This window comes from Thamnophis sirtalis, unplaced genomic scaffold (genome assembly GCF_051295495.1).
Source record: "Thamnophis sirtalis isolate CommonGarterSnake01/CBP01778 unplaced genomic scaffold, rThaSir2_p1.2 scaffold_5, whole genome shotgun sequence".
Lineage (NCBI taxonomy): Eukaryota > Metazoa > Chordata > Lepidosauria > Squamata > Natricidae > Thamnophis > Thamnophis sirtalis.
The window spans coordinates 69052232-69070336 of record NW_028261385.1 but is presented as its reverse complement, the minus strand read 5'-3'; the positions used below and the strand labels follow the sequence as shown (position 1 = coordinate 69070336).

At 42.5% G+C, this 18105-nt stretch overlaps 1 protein-coding gene across 1 annotated transcript in view; it reads right to left on the bottom strand.

The window, feature by feature from the left end:
• The window catches only part of TRPM6 (transient receptor potential cation channel subfamily M member 6), an 86863-nt gene that overhangs the window by 16852 nt on the left and 51906 nt on the right, over window positions 1–18105 (bottom strand). The window contains exons 27-33 of the mRNA XM_087715985.1: window positions 16689–17815; window positions 14959–15065; window positions 12183–12309; window positions 10295–10392; window positions 8060–8124; window positions 7501–7526; window positions 6014–6064 (exon numbers count right to left, since the gene is read on the bottom strand). Coding sequence (XP_087572111.1) covers window positions 6014–6064; window positions 7501–7526; window positions 8060–8124; window positions 10295–10392; window positions 12183–12309; window positions 14959–15065; window positions 16689–17815 — 1601 coding nt within the window. The remainder of the gene's footprint in view (window positions 1–6013; window positions 6065–7500; window positions 7527–8059; window positions 8125–10294; window positions 10393–12182; window positions 12310–14958; window positions 15066–16688; window positions 17816–18105) is intronic.

The window sequence follows — 18105 nt, the reverse complement described above, 5'->3', positions numbered from 1 at the left end:
TGTTAAAGTTGGACCTCAAGGGTCAAGTGGGTCTGCTGCTAACGTACCTGCCTCCCAACAGCGTTGCAGCAGCCCTCCCCTCGCTCCTCGAGTCGGTAGCCGAGCTGGCAATTGAGTTCCCTAGGTTGATGGTCCTGGGGGACTTTAATTTGCCGTCGCTCGGTGAAAACTCTGATGGGGCGCAGGAGTTCATGGCTTCCATGACAGCCATGGGCTTGACCCAAGTAATCCGAGGCCCAACCCATTCAGCGGGACACATGCTTGACCTTGTATTTCTCTCGGAGCAGTGGATGTGTGATCTTGGTCTGAGGGGGAGTGACATCATACCCCTGTCGTGGTCAGACCATTGCCTACTGAGGCTCGACTTCCGGAGGCCAAACCCCCACTGTAGGGAGGAGGAACCGACCAGGTGGTTCCGCCCCAGGCGTCTTATGGAGCCAGTAAGGTTCCAGACAGAGCTTGGGGTTATTCCTGACACTTTCGCCCACAGTCCGGCGGAGACTCTGGCTGCTGCGTGGCACTCGGCAGCGTCAGAGGCCCTCGACCGGATTGCGCCACTGCGGCTCCTCCGAGGCGGCGGATCCCGGAGACCTCCTTGGTTCACCGAGGAGCTCCGGGAGATGAAGCGCCGGAGGAGATGCCTAGAGCACCGTTGGAGGTCCGATAAGTCCGCATCGAACCGAGCAATGGTAACCACCTGCACCAGGGAATATACTAGGGCACTTAGGGCAGCTAAAAGATCACACATAGCCTCCCTGGTCGCATCCGCTGAGTCCCGCCCAGTCGCCCTGTTTAGGATAACCCGCTCCCTATTGAACAAAAGGGAGACGGGGGAACCCTTGCAGGGCAGAGCTGAAGAATATGCCCAATTCTTAGCGGACAAAATTGCTCGGTTTCGGGCGGACTTGGACTCCACACCTGCAGTTCCAGCCGAGGCACAGGGGGACCAAGTAGAACAGCTCTGGGTTGAGTTTCAGGAAGTTACCCCCGGGGATGTGGACAAGGCCATGAGAGCTGTAAGTTCCTCCACCTGTGTTCTGGATCCGTGTCCCTCATGGCTGGTTTCTAACTGCAGTGAGGTGACACGAGGCTGGATCCAGGCGGTTGTAACCGCCTCCCTTCGGGAGGGGAACTTCCCCGCCGCACTGAAAGCGGCGGTGGTGAGACCCCTCCTGAAGAAACCATCCTTGGATCCAGCTGCCCTTAACAACTATCGCCCGGTCTCCAACCTCCCCTTTCTGGGGAAGGTTGTTGAGAAGGTGGTGGCCTTCCAGCTCCAACGGTCCTTGGAGGAAGCAAACTACCTAGACCCCTTCCAGTCAGGCTTCAGACCCGGTTACAGCACAGAAACCGCTTTGGTCGCATTGATGGATGATCTTTGGAGAGCCAGAGATGAAGGACATCCCTCCATCCTGGTCCTCCTTGACCTCTCAGCGGCTTTCAATACCATCGACCATGGTATCCTTCTGCGACGACTGCGGGAGGTGGGAGTGGGAGGCACCGTATTACGGTGGTTCTCCTCCTACCTCTCGGACAGGTCGCAGTCGGTGTTAGTGGGAGGGCAGAGATCGTCCCCAAGGCCCCTAAAATATGGGGTGCCGCAGGGTTCGGTCTTATCCCCCCTACTATTCAACATCTACATGAAACCGCTGGGGGAGATCATCCGCAGGCACGGGATCAGATACCATCAATATGCGGACGATACTCAATTGTATCTGTCCGCCCCGTGCCAAATCAATGAAGCGGTTGACGTGATGGGCCGGGGGCTTGAAGCCGTTATGGACTGGATGAGGATTAACAAGCTTGTGCTCAACCCAGAAAAGACCGAGTGGCTGTTGTGTTTTCCTCCCAAAGATTTGACCAATAATCCAACACTCAGGCTGGGGGGTCAAATTTTACACCCCTCAGAGAGGGTTCGCAACTTGGGAGTCCTCCTGGACCCACAGCTGTCATTCGACCACCATATAGCGGCTGTGACCAGGGGGGCATTCGCCCAGGTACGCCTGGTGCGCCAGTTGCGACCCTACCTGAATCGGGAGGCCCTCACAACAGTCACTCGGGCCCTTGTGACCTCTAGGCTGGAATACTGCAACGTGCTCTACATGGGGCTGCCCTTGAGGAGCATCCGGCGACTTCAGCTAGTGCAGAACGCAGCCGCGCGAGTGATTGCGGGTGCACCTCGATTCACCCGCATAACACCTATCCTCCGCGAGCTGCGCTGGCTACCTGTCGATCTCCGGATGCGCTTCAAGGTGCTATTGATCACCCATAAAGCCCTACATGGCAGTGGATCTGGATACTTGAGAGACCGCCTTCTGCCAATTCAGTTCAGTTCAGTTCAGTTGTGTTTATTTATAGGCCGCCCTTTTCCCTGGGGGGACTCAGGGCGGCTAACAACTTATGGGAGGGGAAGACATACAATAACATAAAAATACAGTGTGTAGTTAAGATCAAACAACATTCATTCAACATTCGGGCGGGGGCAAACTATGATCTTTACCCCCAGGCCTGGCGGGATAGCCAGATCTTGAGGGCTGTGCGGAAGGTCTGAAGGGTGGTGAGGGTACGAATCCCCACGGGGAGATCGTTCCAGAGGGTCGGAGCTGCTACAGAAAAGGCTCTCCTCCGCGTAGTTGCCAGCCGACACTGGCTGGCAGATGGCACTCGGAGGAGGCCTAATCTGTGGGATCTTATGGGTCGGGAGGAGGTAATTGGCAGAAGGCGGTCTCCCAAGTACGCAGATCCACTACCATGAAGGGCTTTATAGGTAGTAAGAAGCACCTTGAAGTGCACACGGAGGCCAACAGGTAGCCAGTGCAGCTCGCGGAGGATAGGTGTTATGTGGGCGAACCGAGGTGCACCCACGATCACTCGCGCGGCCGCATTCTGGACTAGCTGAAGCCGCCGAATGCTCTTCAAGGGCAGCCCCATGTAGAGCACGTTGCAGTATTCCAGCCTAGAGGTCACGAGGGCGCGAGTGACTGTTGTGAGAGCCTCCCGATTCAGGTAGGGTCGCAACTGGCGCACCAGGCGAACCTGGGCAAATGCCCCCCTGGTCACAGCCGACAGGTGGTGATCAAAAGTCAGCTGTGGATCCAGGAGGACTCCCAAGTTGCGAACCCTGTCTGAGGGGTGTAAATTTTGACCCCCCAGCCTGATCGATGGAACACTAGCCAAATTTTTGGGAGGGAAACACAACAGCCACTCGGTCTTTTCTGGGTTGAGTACAAGCTTGTTAGCCCGCATCCAGTCCCTAACGGCTTCAAGACCCCGGTTCATCACGTCCACCGCTTCATTGAGTTGGCACGGGGCGGACAGATACAGCTGCGTATCGTCCGCATATTGGTGGTATCTTATCCCGTGCCTCCGAATGATCTCGCCCAGCGGTTTCATGTAGATGTTAAATAGTACGGGGGACAGGACCGACCCCTGCGGCACCCCATATGATAGGGGCCTCGTGGTCGATCTCTGACCCCTGACCAACACCGACTGCGACCTGTCCGAGAGGTAGGAGGAGAACCACTGTAAAACAGTGCCTCCCACCCCCACCTCCCGCAGTCGTCGCAGAAGGATACCATGGTCGATGGTATCGAAAGCCGCCGAGAGGTCGAGGAGAACCAAGATGGAGGCATGGCCTCCATCCCTGGCTCTCCAGAGATCATCGGTCAATGCGACCAAAGCGGTTTCTGTGCTGTAACCAGGTCTGAAGCCGGACTGGAAGGGGTCCAGGTAATCGGCTTCCTCCAAGGACCGCTGGAGCTGGTAGGCCACCACCTTCTCAACAACCTTCCCAATAAAGGGGAGGTTGGAGACTGGACGATAGTTGTTAAGTACGGCTGGATCCAAAGATGGTTTCTTCAGGAGGGGTCTCACCACCGCCGTTTTAAGTGCGGCGGGGAAGTGCCCCTCCCGAAGCGAGGCGGTAATAACCGCTTGGATCCAGCTCCGTGTCACCTCCCTGCTGTTAGCAACCAGCCAGGAGGGACACGGGTCCAGTACGCAGGTGGAGGCACTCACAGCCCTCATGGCCTTGTCCACGTCCCCGGAAGTAACATCCTGAAACTCAACCCAGCGATGGTCAACCAAATCATCCTCTCGTGCCTCTGCTGGCTCTGCAAAGGTGGAGTCCAAATCCGACCGAAACCGAGCAACTTTGTCCGCCAAGAACTGGGCATAATCCTCAGCCCTACCCTGCAAGGGGTCCCCCGTGTCCCTCTTATTTAAGAGGGAGCGGGTTATCCTAAACAGGGCGGCTGGACGAGACTCGGCGGACGCAACCAAGGTGGCAATATAAGATCTCTTTGCTGCCCTAAGTGCCCTGATGTAATCCTTGGTGCAGGTTGTTAAGAGTGCTCGGTTCGGTTCGGATTTATCGGACCTCCACAAGTGCTCTAGGCGTCTCCTCCGGCGCTTCCTCTCCCGGAGCTCCTCGGTGAACCAAGGAGGCCTCCGGGATCCGCCGCCTCGGAGGGGCCGTAGTGGCGCAATCCGGTCGAGGGTCTCCGATGCTGCCGAATGCCAGGCGGCAGCCAGAGTCTCTACCGGACTGTGGGCGAGAGCATCAGGAATAACCCCAAGCTCCGTCTGGAACCTCAAAGGGTCCATAAGTCGCCTGGGGCGGAACCACTTGGTCGGTTCCTCCTCCCTACAGTGGGGGTTTGGTCTTCGGAAGTCAAGCCTCAGTAGGCAGTGGTCTGACCACGACAGGGGTATGATCTCATTACCCCTCAGACCAAGATCACAAGTCCACTGCTCCGAGAGGAATACGAGGTCGAGCGTGTGACCCGCAGAGTGAGTTGGGCCTCGGATTATCTGGGTCAAGCCCATGGCTGTCATGGAAGCCATGAACTCCTGCGCCCCATCCAATTACCTCCCTACGACCTATAAGATCCCATAGATTAGGCCTCCTCCGCATTCCATCGGCCAGCCAGTGTCGGCTGGCAACCACAAGGAGGAGGGCCTTCTCAGCAGTGGCCCCGACCCTTTGGAACGAGCTCCCCGTAGAGATTCGTACTCTCTCCACTGTCCAAGCCTTCCGCATAGCCTTGAAGAACTGGCTCGCCCGTCAGGCCTGGGGATAAGGACTGTTACCCCGCCCGAATGTTGTATGCATGTTGTTTGCTATTTTATTATGTGTTGTAATCTCAATGTTGTATTCCCCCCTCCCTTGGTTTTCTGTGAGCCGCCCTGAGTCCCCTCAGGGAAAAGGGCGGCCTACAAATGCAAATAAAACCTCTAAAAACCTCTAAACCTCTTTTCAGTTTTATGAAAATTCAGCTTGGTGCTATTTTTAATATATACTAAATTGATCGCAGCAGATTTGGTATATGCTGATATGTGTTTATAATATAATAGCTTTCGTATTTATTGCAATAACAATATACTACCTCTAACTATCATACAATTGTTACCTGCTACAAATACTTCATTAGCAATCTAACCCTGAACAATATTTGCAAAGATTGTGATGTACATCTGTTCTTAAATGTGTGACGGCAAGGACATCTGCTGGTGGGTTTCACAAATTTCATCAGCTTTGAATATATAGCAGCTTGGGAGGTTCATATGTGTTCAGTGCTTCCAATACGGTGTGAAATCATTTTTAGTATATGAATTCACTAGGGATTGATACTAAAAGCAGATTTATTTCATAGGAAACTGAATTAGCTGATCCTCAATCTCCTCTACTTCCCTTTATTCTATTTCCTAAATATAATATTAATTATATTTATAAAAGAAATTATATTATAAAAGAAATTTTACTTCTATGGCTTTTGATTATAGATCTGTTATTATCCTTTCCAGTAACCAATTTATTTTACCAACAACTACTTGGCATGCAGAAAGCAGTGCTAACATAATAAATTATCTTAATCTCCCCAAGATACTCTCTTAGGAATTATTTTAATATACGGCTCTTGATAATGAGCTACTTCAAAGTCAGATAATTAGAAAATGATAGAGGGAAAGAATTAATATACTCAGCATACTCACTTAAATACTCACTACGTACCTGAGTAATGATGGTGCAAATCTTGAGGGGTTTTTAAAGAGAGTGAGATATCTGAAATATTTTTAAAACATTAATGTTAAATATGGAAAATACACTGTTGTGAGCACTGTGCAGTCAAGATTGCCATAAAGTAATTAGAATGAAAGAGAATCAATTTTAACTTTTTGTTAAATTATCAGTAAAAGCATATAATTATACTGGGGACCATAATATTATTTATTTGTTTCATAAGACCTATATCTTTCCCTATTCCTAGCAGTCTTTGGGCAGAATACAACAGGGTTAAAACAATTTTTAAAATATTATCTTAATTGTATTTATATACAATTAAAACAATATTTTAAAAAGTCAATGATAAATGACATAGGTACCAATAAAATTAAAATAACAGTTAAACGTATACCAGAATAAGATGCCTTTCAATTCAACTGAAAATCTGTTCAGTTGAAGAACACTCTGTTTCCCTGAATTTGAACATTTATTATAAGTTTTATAAAGATAGGTTTGTTTTTTATGGCCAAAGGCCAGCAGTTTAAAATAACATATCAGGACAAATTATCCAGATACAGTTCAAAATTAAATCATGAATCAGTATAAGGAAAAAGGAAAAAAAAAAGATGGTAGATGAATAAAATCACTGAAAATGATAGAATATAACTTTTATAATAAGTAAATTTTAATATAAATCTAATGGTTACTGACAGCAGTAGAGACAAGTGTTAAAAGTTTGCTATTTTCGTGGAAGCTTTACTGCAGCAATCACTTAATTAAAAATGCACTATATTCTGTTAGCTCCAAATCGACTATTTTGCAATTAGTGGTATTAATAATTCTGCTTTCCCAGATTGGGCAGGCCAGGAATATATGTGTGTAACCATATTAATTTCAATATTAGAACAGATAAAGAGATTATCTTGGAAAGGAACATTATGACATTTCCCTGTTAAAACCATTGAGGGGAAGGTATCTAGATGTGTCCCAATGAATATCTTTTGATGTATCAATACAGAAATTTAGCGCATACAACTAAAATGTAGTGAAAGGTAAAGGTCAAAGTAAAAGTGGTGTAACTAGTCTGAACTGAAGAAAGTTATTATTTGCAATTCATAAATTGATATTATAGTTTGAAACTAGCCATAATTTTCAGTAACTGTTGATATAATAGCTGAACATACATTACAGGTCTTCAGCATCTTTGGATGTGTCTGGAAGCCTTCATATATATAACTAAGTACTAATGCCTGAATTTTTTCATTCTTCAATCCCTTTTTATTTTCCATATATTATATGACTTTTAAAAGGTAAGACTAAACAAAACACCTCAACAATCTCTACAAATGTATCTGGGGGATAATCGGTTATAGTAAGTTTCCATATAGGAAAGTCTAAGTGAGTTGGTAGTGAGAGGTTCTTCTAAACTAACTTTGCTCTAAGCATGCATTTGACTACAGTATTTACAAATAAAATAAAATAAAATAAAAACTTACTGCCATCTCCATCTAAACTTCTCAACCTTTTTGAAACAAAAAGGGGAAATGGATTTTTATCATTAACTTAACATGCACTCAAACACAGAATGATTCATTGTATTGAGAAACCTACATAGCTTTTCATTCATTTTAATTTTGCAAAGGATATATAATAGTCATTACAATCAAGACTAGGTTCATTGAGCATTTATACACTAACTTGTGTCTCTTGATCTCTCATGACAATTGATAGAGAAACTTCTTAATTGTAAACTCTATAATTTTTACTCAGCATTTATCTTCTTGATATATCATAAGTGGTGCATGCAGAGATATATTTCTGTGCATTTTTGGCACTAGTTTCAATGAGGATCTCATGCAGATTGAATTCATATTTATATTCACATATAAACACATTTAATATAACTCACAATCCTTCTAAACAGCTTTTAGAATAGGACATCTCAAAGAGGTATCAGCTAAATGATTAAAGATCACAAAGGCATGTTAGGTAATAGAAATAATATGGTTAAAAACCATCAAAAATGCCATCTGTGATCAAACAGACAATACTTACGAGTAGCTTCTGCTCAGATTATTCTTTCTATTCTTCCTAGTCCAAGCAATGCTGTTATTTAAATCCTGAAAAAAAGGTTATTGTTTCTATTATGAATAGGCATTTAATTCTGCCTGTATATCTTAGTTCATTATTAGTAACTTTCATATATCTATATACTTTGTTTCCTCTGTAGAAGCATACATTTTGCACAAAATTGTAGCTTCTTTTAACTACCGTTTATTAAGCCCACTTATAATATTAATCCATGTTTGTGACTCACCAGTTATAATAACTGGATTTTTTGACCATGTTAAAATAAAATCAACCACTTCATGAAATATATATACATACAAATATTATTAGTTCTTCACTAAGGATACTGAAAGGCAGCAAGCATCTAAGAATATATACTATATTTAAAACTAAGCTTCTAGTTTTCATTTCAAAATGTTTTCAAGACAACCTTTGTTATTAATATTTAGTTATTGTAGATTTAATCAATGGACCAGAAAACAAACCTTTGCTTTCCATATTTTTTTTTATTTCTATCCCACCTTTATTACTATATAAGCAACTTAAGACAGCAAACATACATAATCCTTCCTTGAAGCTTTCCATGTAGCAGCTCGGTTTGATTAAATTATTCAATCAGCATCAAATATTTTTCTGGATCTAGTACAGGTAGTCCTCGACTTACAACAGTTCGCTTAGTGACCATTCAAAGTTACAATGGCATTGAAAAAAGTGAGTTAGGACCATTTTTCATGCTTACAACCATTGCAGCATCCCCATGATCAAAATTCAGGCTCTTGGCAACTGACTCGTATTTATGACGGTTGCAGTGCCCTGGGGTTATGTGATCCCCTTTTGGGACTGTCTGACAGGCAAAGTCAATGGGGAAGCCATATTCACTTTACAACCATGTTGTCAACTTAACAGCTGCAGGATTCACTTAACACCTGTAGGCAAGAAAGGTCATAAAATGGGGAAAGACTTACTTAACAAATGTAGCAACAGAAATGTTGGGCTCCGTTGTGGTCATAAATGGAGGACTACCTGTACTATAGCCTAGCAAGTTTGGTGATATCAAGAAAGTAAACTGGATTCCGATTAGGAAAGTTCCAAAGTACCAATTGTAAAATTCATTTATCAGCAGATTTTATTAGAACTGTGTAAAAGAGTTGATCAGAACGTTCTGGAGTGTGCATGAAACTTTTCTTTAAAAAAAAGTAATGCCATGTCTTTTTCCATCTTCCACAACGGCTACAAAAGGTATTTCTGGGAATACCTTGTATCCTAGATAAGCCATGGAAAGTAGCTTCCAAAATAGTGATATAAACCTGAGAACAAAGATGGCTGCTTTATCAAATTGAGAAGATATGCTATGTACGAGCTCTCTACTTTCCAAAAGATCCCTTTGAAGGATTGCACACAGTGGTGGGATTCATTTTGTTTTACTACCAGTTCTGTAGGCGTGACTTTGTGGGCGTGGTGTGGCTTTGTGGGTGTGGCAGGGGAAGGTTACTGCAAAATCCCCATTCCCGCCTCACCCACTAACCTGCTTTCCAGCTCTGTTCTCCTGTTCAGGGCAACAAAAGAAGATCAGCTGAGATGCAGCTGGGGGGGGGGGGGCAGCCTACTTGTCTACTCAAAATTCTTCTACCAGTTCTCCAGAATCTGTCAGAACTGCATGAATGCCACCTCTGATTGCACACCACCAAGCTATATTTACTCATTGATGCTATTTCCTTAATAAGTCACAATCATCTAAAACATCAGCTTCTAAAGTTATTCTCTTCATATATCCTTGACTTTATGTTTTGATGTTGGGTTTTTTTAATTATTGATCTTTAAAAATATTACAGATTAATTACTTACTGTGTTTCCCCAAAAATAAGACAGGGTCTTATTTTTTGGACCTCCGAAATAAGTACTTGGCCTTATTTTTGGGGAGGTCTTATTATTTTTAAGCTGCAGGAGGTGGTGAGCATGGTCACCTCATGGCTGCTGCTGTTTTGCAATAGTTTCAAGGAAGGTTTATTTTTGGGGAGGGCTTTTTTAGCATCTACTCAAAAGCCCGATTGGGCTTATTATCTGTGGATGTCTTATTTTCAGGGAAACGGGGTATTTCTTCACCAGCATCTTCTGTACTTGCTGCATAAAAAAAAGTATCAGGCTTCTTTAGTTTGCTCACTAGAGATTCAGCAATTAATATAAATTACAGACCATAAAAATCTACTTTGCAACTCTTACCTCTTGCGATTGTCTCAAGTAGTCACAGATTTGCACTGTCTGCCTCACCAGTTCTTGATTTTTCATTTCCTGATGCATACAACTGATATGATCTAAACCTAGCCAAGTAAACAAATATAAGAGCTGTATGTTCAAAGTCGTTGCAAGTATCTTGTTCCCCGAAAAGTGAAGGTATGTATATCAATAAATCAATTTAAAGCAAGATGGTTCTTATCTTCTACCTTTGAGAAATAGGACTTTCATAAGGGTTATGCAATGTCAACACAGGGCTGTGTCATGCTGGATTCTTTTTAGACAAGTCAGGCAAGCTTTTTTTTCACCCTTTGTTTGACTGTCACTAGGATATTGTTATCAGTCGAGGGACTGAATGGTATGGGAAAGGAAATCTGCATAATCAGGTTTGATGATAAAGGATTTATATAATAAAATGCAGGTAGTCCTCAACTTACAACAATTCATTTAGTGACTGCTGAAGTTATAGTGGCACTGGAAAAAGTGACTTATGACTGGTTTTCACACTTACAACCACTGCAGCATCTCCGTGGTCATGAGATCAAAATTCAGACACTTGACAACTGGTTCATATTTATGACAGTTGCAGTGTCTTGGGGGTCATGTGATCCCCTTTTGTGACCTTCTAGCAAAGGTAATCAGATTCACTTAACAGCCATGTTATTAACTTAACATCTGGAGGAGTGATTTACTTAACAACTGTGGCAAGAAAGATCGTAAAATGAGGCAAAGCTCACTTAACAACTGTTTCGCTTAGTAACAGAAATTTTGGGCTCAATTGTGATTATAAGTCGAAGTTCCCCTGTTATTAATGTGATCTGGATAAGGTAGGTGAAAATAAAAGAATTTTGGGCATGGGCATGAAACGCGCTAAATATTTAAAATGTTTCTGGAATAGAATAGTGGTAATTTGCATCTGTTAACTCCCTGCAATATTTAAGGCATAAATTTTACATTTAAAAAATTCCACAAATAAAGACAGGCTAAAAATACCAGCTTTCTAGTTGTATCAGTGCTTGGCTGCTGCAACCCTCAGAAAGAAGAGGAGGAGGAGTGAAACTTGTAGCAAAATAAAGTTAACTAACCCTGTTCTTCGGAACTCATGAAAATTTTGCTGCTTCCATGCAATTTCTTCTTACTGGACCACAAATGGAAACTAATATGATCAATCCAACATTCAATAGTAAACCTCTGTAGAACAATCATACGTTCCACAGGGAGCCAAGATTTGCTGTAAGTTGTACATCTTTAATTTGTTACATATGATTTGAAAATATATTCATTCTGTCCATCATGGTAGATCCGGGATGTCAAATTCAAGGCCCAGGGGGCAGATTCGGCCTTTAGGGTACTTAGATCTGGCCCATGAGGTCGCCCTGGAAACAGCAAAAGACTGGCTCGTGGTGCCTCTGCCAGCAAAACTGGAGTTTGGGAGGGCTGCATGAGGCCCTCCTGAGCTCCATTTTCACTGGCAGAGTGTTGCAGGAGGCCCTGGCAGCCAAAAAATGGAGCTTGGGAGTCTGTTTTTGCAGGCAGAGTGCTTGGGCCACCACAGGCGCCCCCGACATGAGTGATGTTGGGCTGCCCATGCCCACCCTGGTCACACCTACCCCAGCTGCCAGAGGTCAAACACAATCCTGATGTGGCCCTCAATGAAATCAAGTTTGACACCCCAGTGGTAGAACTACAACTTTCTACAACTTGTGAAATTAGATTAATATATTTGTTATTCTTCAAATTCATAATATTGCAATTCTTCCCAAGAAATTTCTTAGCCTGTCTTTATAACTTGTTCTCTTGAAGGGGTTATTTTCAACACTATGCATAGTTTTCTTTTAGTCCCGTGTGTAATCTTCATGAGCTTAATGTGACATACTTAGTTGTTTGAAGTGTGACACAGTCAGCCATTTGGCCCTGCGTTCCTCTTCGTCTTCGGCAGGTTTACTGTGAAGCGGTTCGAAATTCACTTGGATGCTCTGAGGGCAACTATCTACTGTAATCAACTGCCAAGAGAAAAGAGAAAATAAAAATTAGCCAAAGATCCAGAAAAATATCCATTTTAATGTCACCTGGACAGCTGTTATACTTTCAGGCCTTCAAAAGAAGAAGAAAAATACTTTATTGCCATTGTACGTATATACACAGTATACCCATACAACAAAATTCACATAACACCCAGAGACCAGGCCCAACACACACACACACACACACACACACACACACACACCAAAAATTCCCTACCCCTAAACCACCCAAGCATCCACACAACAGACCAAGTAATGCTGTTCAACAGCTCACTGATGGTGGTTCTTTAGTTCATTGTTGAGTGCAATTGTAGCTCTGGATAAAAAACTATTCAGAAGACGTGTGGTCCTAGTTTTAATTGTTCTGTCTGCCAGAGGGCAACAGTCCAAAAAGATTGTAAGCAGGATGGGAGAAGTCTCTGAGAAGGTCGGGCAACTTCCTCAAACAGTGAGATGCGAAGATGTCGTCCAGGGCTGATAGCTGGAGCCCAATGATATTCTTGGCAGTTTTAATGATTCTCTGTAGAGTTTTTTTGTCCTCTGCAAAGCTACTCCCATACCATGCAAGAATGCCGGGTGTCAATGGTGCTGCAATAGTAGGACAGAAGTAGATGCTGAGATAGATTTATCTTCCTTAGCATTCTCAGGAAGTACAGCCTCTTCTGTGCCTTCTTCACAAGCATGTTAGCATTCATAGTCCATGAGAGGTCCTCTGAGATATAAATGCCCATAAATTTAAAATTACCAATTCTCTCCACCTCCTCACCATTTATGTACAATGGTAAATGTACATCTCTCTTCCTCTTGAAGTTAGTTATAAGTTCTTTAGGTTTTTGTGGTGTTAAGTGTAAGAGTATTTTCTTTACACCACAATGTTATCCCGTGTACTTCCTTTCTATAAGCAGACTTATTATTCCTATTAATGAGCCCCACCATGTCGTGTATTCCACAAATTTAATAATTGTGTTGGTGTTATATAATGGGGCACAGTCATGTGTGTACAAAAATAAAGGAAGGGGCTTAGCACATAACCCTGATGGGCTCCTGTGCTTAGTATCAGAGTAGAAGATTGGTGAGATCCCATTCTTACTGTCTGTGGCCTATCTGACAGAAAATCCTTTATCCATAAACAAATCCTCTGATTTATACCCAAATTGGACATTTTAAAAAACAACCTGTTGGGTAGAATGGTGTTAAAGGCAGAGCTATAATCCCCAAATAATAACCTTACATATGTTCCCTGTTGTTCCAAAAGCATCTGTTAGCCCCATACATACAGAGATTAGAGAGTTAACAGGAAAATATTGCATGAATCAAATAGAGTAGAAACAAGGTACAAAAATATAGATAGCCCCCATTTTTATCCAAAGTTAAATCAAGATATTTAAATAAAAGTATTTGCATGCTCCATGCATTGAATTCATTATGCAATACAAGTAGATGACAGCGGGGAAGAAGCGATTTTGTTATATACCAATCAGTTGGAATGGGAAAAATGTCATCAAATGTAGGATTAAAAGTCACAATACTTTGGGGGATTCTATTCACCTATTCATCTTATTCACTGGGATGAAATCCAGTGATTAAGCAAATAGTACTCTATAAAGCATGTCTTTTTCCTGTGGATTGTATCCTACAATTCCAGATGACTCATTTCATCAAACATTTGAAAATTCGGAATATGATTCACAGAACAAAAAAGTTATCTCTGTGGATTAACTACTCCAAAACCTGCTGCTCTGAAATAATCTTCAGACGAGATGAACAGCTTTTCTTTGAAAACATGTTAACTATGCATTGTAGTTTACAAATAATCATCCTCTATTCAAATGAGTAGCTTCTATTTTTGATGGATGTTTATCCTTTGTTTAAGTAATGCACTCTCTGTAACAATATATATCACCAGAAGTTTAATCAAACCCATAGATTGGGCCTCCTCCGAATTCCATCTGCCAGCCAGTGCCAGCTGGCAACTACAAGGAGGAGGGCCTTTTCAGTAGTAGCTCCGACCCTTTGGAACGAGTTCCCCGTGGAGATTCGTACTCTCACCACCGTCCAGGCCTTCCGCATAGCCCTTAAGACCTGGCTAGCCCGTCAGGCCTGGGGACAAAGATAGCCGCCCCTCCCGAATGATGAATGAATGTTGCTCATTATTTTTACTTTATGTGTGTCTACGTCATTGTTTGTATTCCCCTTTCCTGATTTTATGTGAGCCGCCCTGAGTCCCCTCAGGGAAAAGGGCGGCCTATAAATGTTAATAAACTCTTAAACTCTTAAACATACATACCCACACAGAGACACACAAACCGAGTATGTATGTATATGTGTATGTACATATATATAAATGTTTTGTGTGTGTGTTTGTGCATGTGTTTTGTGTATGTGTGTGTATACACACACATATACATGCACACAGACTATACATTATACAGTATACATCTCTGTGTTTATTGTGTGTGCATATAAATGTACATATGTACACATATGCATACATACACATGCACACACATGCTGTGTGTGTGTACAATGTGTGTGCATGTGTGTGTATGTATATGTGTGCATACATTTATGCACACACACACACAAAAACTCTTAACAAGATGTCACTGTAATTCTATTAATACCTACTGGAACTTGGAGAGTTTTTCGCTTTTTCCTTGAAGACCTCCTTTCTTTGTTTCCAAATTTTGCCTTGGCCCATACTGACTGATAGAGCTGAGTAGATTTTGAGACTTCTAAGAATAAAAAGGGGGAGGAAACAAATTCATATTTCAAATAAGTCTACACGTTTTGCAGTGAAGTTTCTGTTTAGAGATAAGACACATTGTGGTCAATGGGGTTTACTTTTAGGTATGCCTTTTTTAGCATTAATAGCTTGCAACGCCATGGAATCATCTTTAATACAATGGAATATATAAAGTTAAAGACACTATGAAGGCAAGAGATAAAAGTGGCTTGCCACAGACTTCTTACAAGGTATTTTCTAGCAATATTTTGAAAAACACTGATTATATATATTTATTTAGCATATGTATCTATTCTGCAACTAAACGAGTTCAATTTTCTGTTAAATCATAGAATAATATATTTATTTATTTATCTAACAAAAAAATTGTATAATTTCAACATACTAATATTTCTTTGTATGTCAAATTTGTAGTTATTTATTTAATTACAAATATTTACTGCTGTCCATCTTAAACAACTAAGTGGTTTCCAATTTATTTTTCTCTTTTCATGACTCTGTTTTCCAAGCATAACAGATTACCTCTCTTATCATTAGCACTGTAAGAGGTGACTATGAATGATGTACATGTAGACCCAATATATGGAGTATAGTTTGGGGAGGCTGAATCATCACAATTGCTCCTCAAATTTTGCTGATGAATAGCTAAGGATTAAACTATTTTTCTATTGTAGACAAAAGTATGAGTAAAGAGAAGAGGAGAGGAGTGGGAGAAGCTTAATAATATAGGTGTATGGAGGAAGAGTGTCGTGACATTTCATATGTCATTATAGTATTGCATATACTTATAGGTAAAGGTAAAGGTTCCCCTCGCACATAAGTGCTAGTTGTTCCCAACTCTACGGAATGGTACACATCTCCATTTCAAAGCTGAAGAGTCAGCACTGTCCGAAGATGTCTCCCTGGTCATGTGGCCGGCTGATTTAATACTGATTTAATTTATTTGTGTCCTGCCTTCTACATATACACAGAGAGACAGACAGACAGACAGCTAAAGAAGACAGAAATATAGAAAACTCTTTAAAAAAATACAGGTATTCCTTGACTTACAACCACATTGGGACCAGATTTTCCATTGCTAGGCAAGGTATTTGTTAAGTGAGTTACACTCCATTTTTTGACTGTTGTTAGGCTAATCACTGCATTTGTTAAGTGAAGCATGCAGTCATTGTTAATCTGGCTTCCTCCATTGACTTTGCTTGTCAAAGGTCAGCTGGGAAGGATGCAAATGGCAACCCAGGGATGCTGTACATCACAAATACATGCCCTTGCCAAGTGCCCAAATTTTGATCATGTGACTGTTGGGGATGCTGGAATGTGATGATTGGTTGTAAGTCTTCGTTTTTCCAGTACCATTGTAACTTCAAGTTGCTAAACAAATGGTTGTAAGATGAGGATTACCTTTAAATGCAATAGAGCAAGGGTCTCCGACCTTGACAACTTTAAGCCTGGATGACTTCAACTCCCAGAATTCTTTGCTGACTGGGGAATTCTGGAAGTTGAAGTCCACCAGGCTTAAAGTTGCCAAGGTTAGAGACCCCTGCACAAGAGCTCTCTCTTTGAAGATGAAAGCACAAGAAGAAGAGAAAACTCAAATCTGTGTTGTTATTGCCTTTTATTTTGCAGGTTTTTGCTGTTTTCTCAGCACCATGGGCACAAAAGCTGCTCCCTTTGCAGAAAGGCCAATTTCTCTTCAGAGGGTTGATCCACACAGACATGCTGCGTTGGAAAGTCAAGCGAGACTGTGAGTTGTCACTGCTGTATTCTGATAAATCCGAACTGTAAGAGAAAGATTTGGATTCCTTGATCTGCATGTGCGGAGGACTGCAACGGCCATCTTCTTTGCCACAGGGCGATTGTTGACATGCTCGTCTTGACCAATTGCCACCATCTCTCTTCTCGTTGTCTTCCAGGAAGCCCCAATTTACATAACCTTTTCCTGGTCCTTCACAGTGATAAGGAGCAGATTGAGAGATCTCGCTGATGCTATTAACCGCGTGGATGGACAAATGGTGTTCGGCAGTAGTTTCGCTTTCTTTCTTAGCCAGGGAAATGTTCAGCTCCTGCATTTGGCTGATAACCGGCATTGTTTTTGCCACATCATTGGCACTGCAGACATGGCATTGAGGGACAGTGTCATTCTGTTTTATTTCATCTTTTAAGTCCTCATCCTTAAGCTCATTCAGAGTAGTTGAAAGGGCCAAACTTAAACCAGCATCTTCAGAAGCTCCTTTCTGATCTGGAGGCACAAGAAGAAACTGTCCATATCGAGAGCCTGATTTATTCTCTGAAGATAACTCTGAGGTCAGAAGGCCATTTTCAACTTCCTGTTCTTGCTCTTTCTTGACTAATTGGATTTCACCATAGTTTAGGCCATCCAGAATGGGATGGTCCCCTCCTAATGACCAATGGCTTCTGGCTAGGTTCCTCTGAAGAGAAGGTGGCATGCTGTAGTAATTGTACTTGATGTTTTCACTTTCCATACAACTCAAAGCCTTTGAACATAGAGTGTTGCTCCAACTATGCGGAAGCTTCCTACAGGTCTGGTGCTTCTGTTCAGAGAGGAAGACTTCACCTTCTTGCAAAGTATCCACAGCTGAAATGACTTTGAGAGTATCAACTGTTAACACTGAGAGGTCCTGTAAGTGTCCCAGTTGGCTGTCCAAGGCAAGCAAAGAATCTTTGATATAAATTACTTTGTCGTGAATTTCCTTCAGCTGTGAAAACATTTCTTCAACTCTGGGGGAAGAACATCCAAAAATTATATTCCTATGCATGGTTCACTACACCAAAGGAATGTATTTACTGTACTTTCCAACCGGTAAATTAGACACTCATTAGATATGAAGTCAAATTGTTTCACCACTTTTCTACCTTATAACTCTTGATTACTGCAAGGTGTTTATGATTCATAGAATCGTTTGTCATAAATGTGAATATCTGAGACACACTTAAATGGTTTGCAGTCTGCTAAAACAATTTCAGTGCCCAGAATTTGGTCTATATGATCATTTGAGTAATAGAATAGA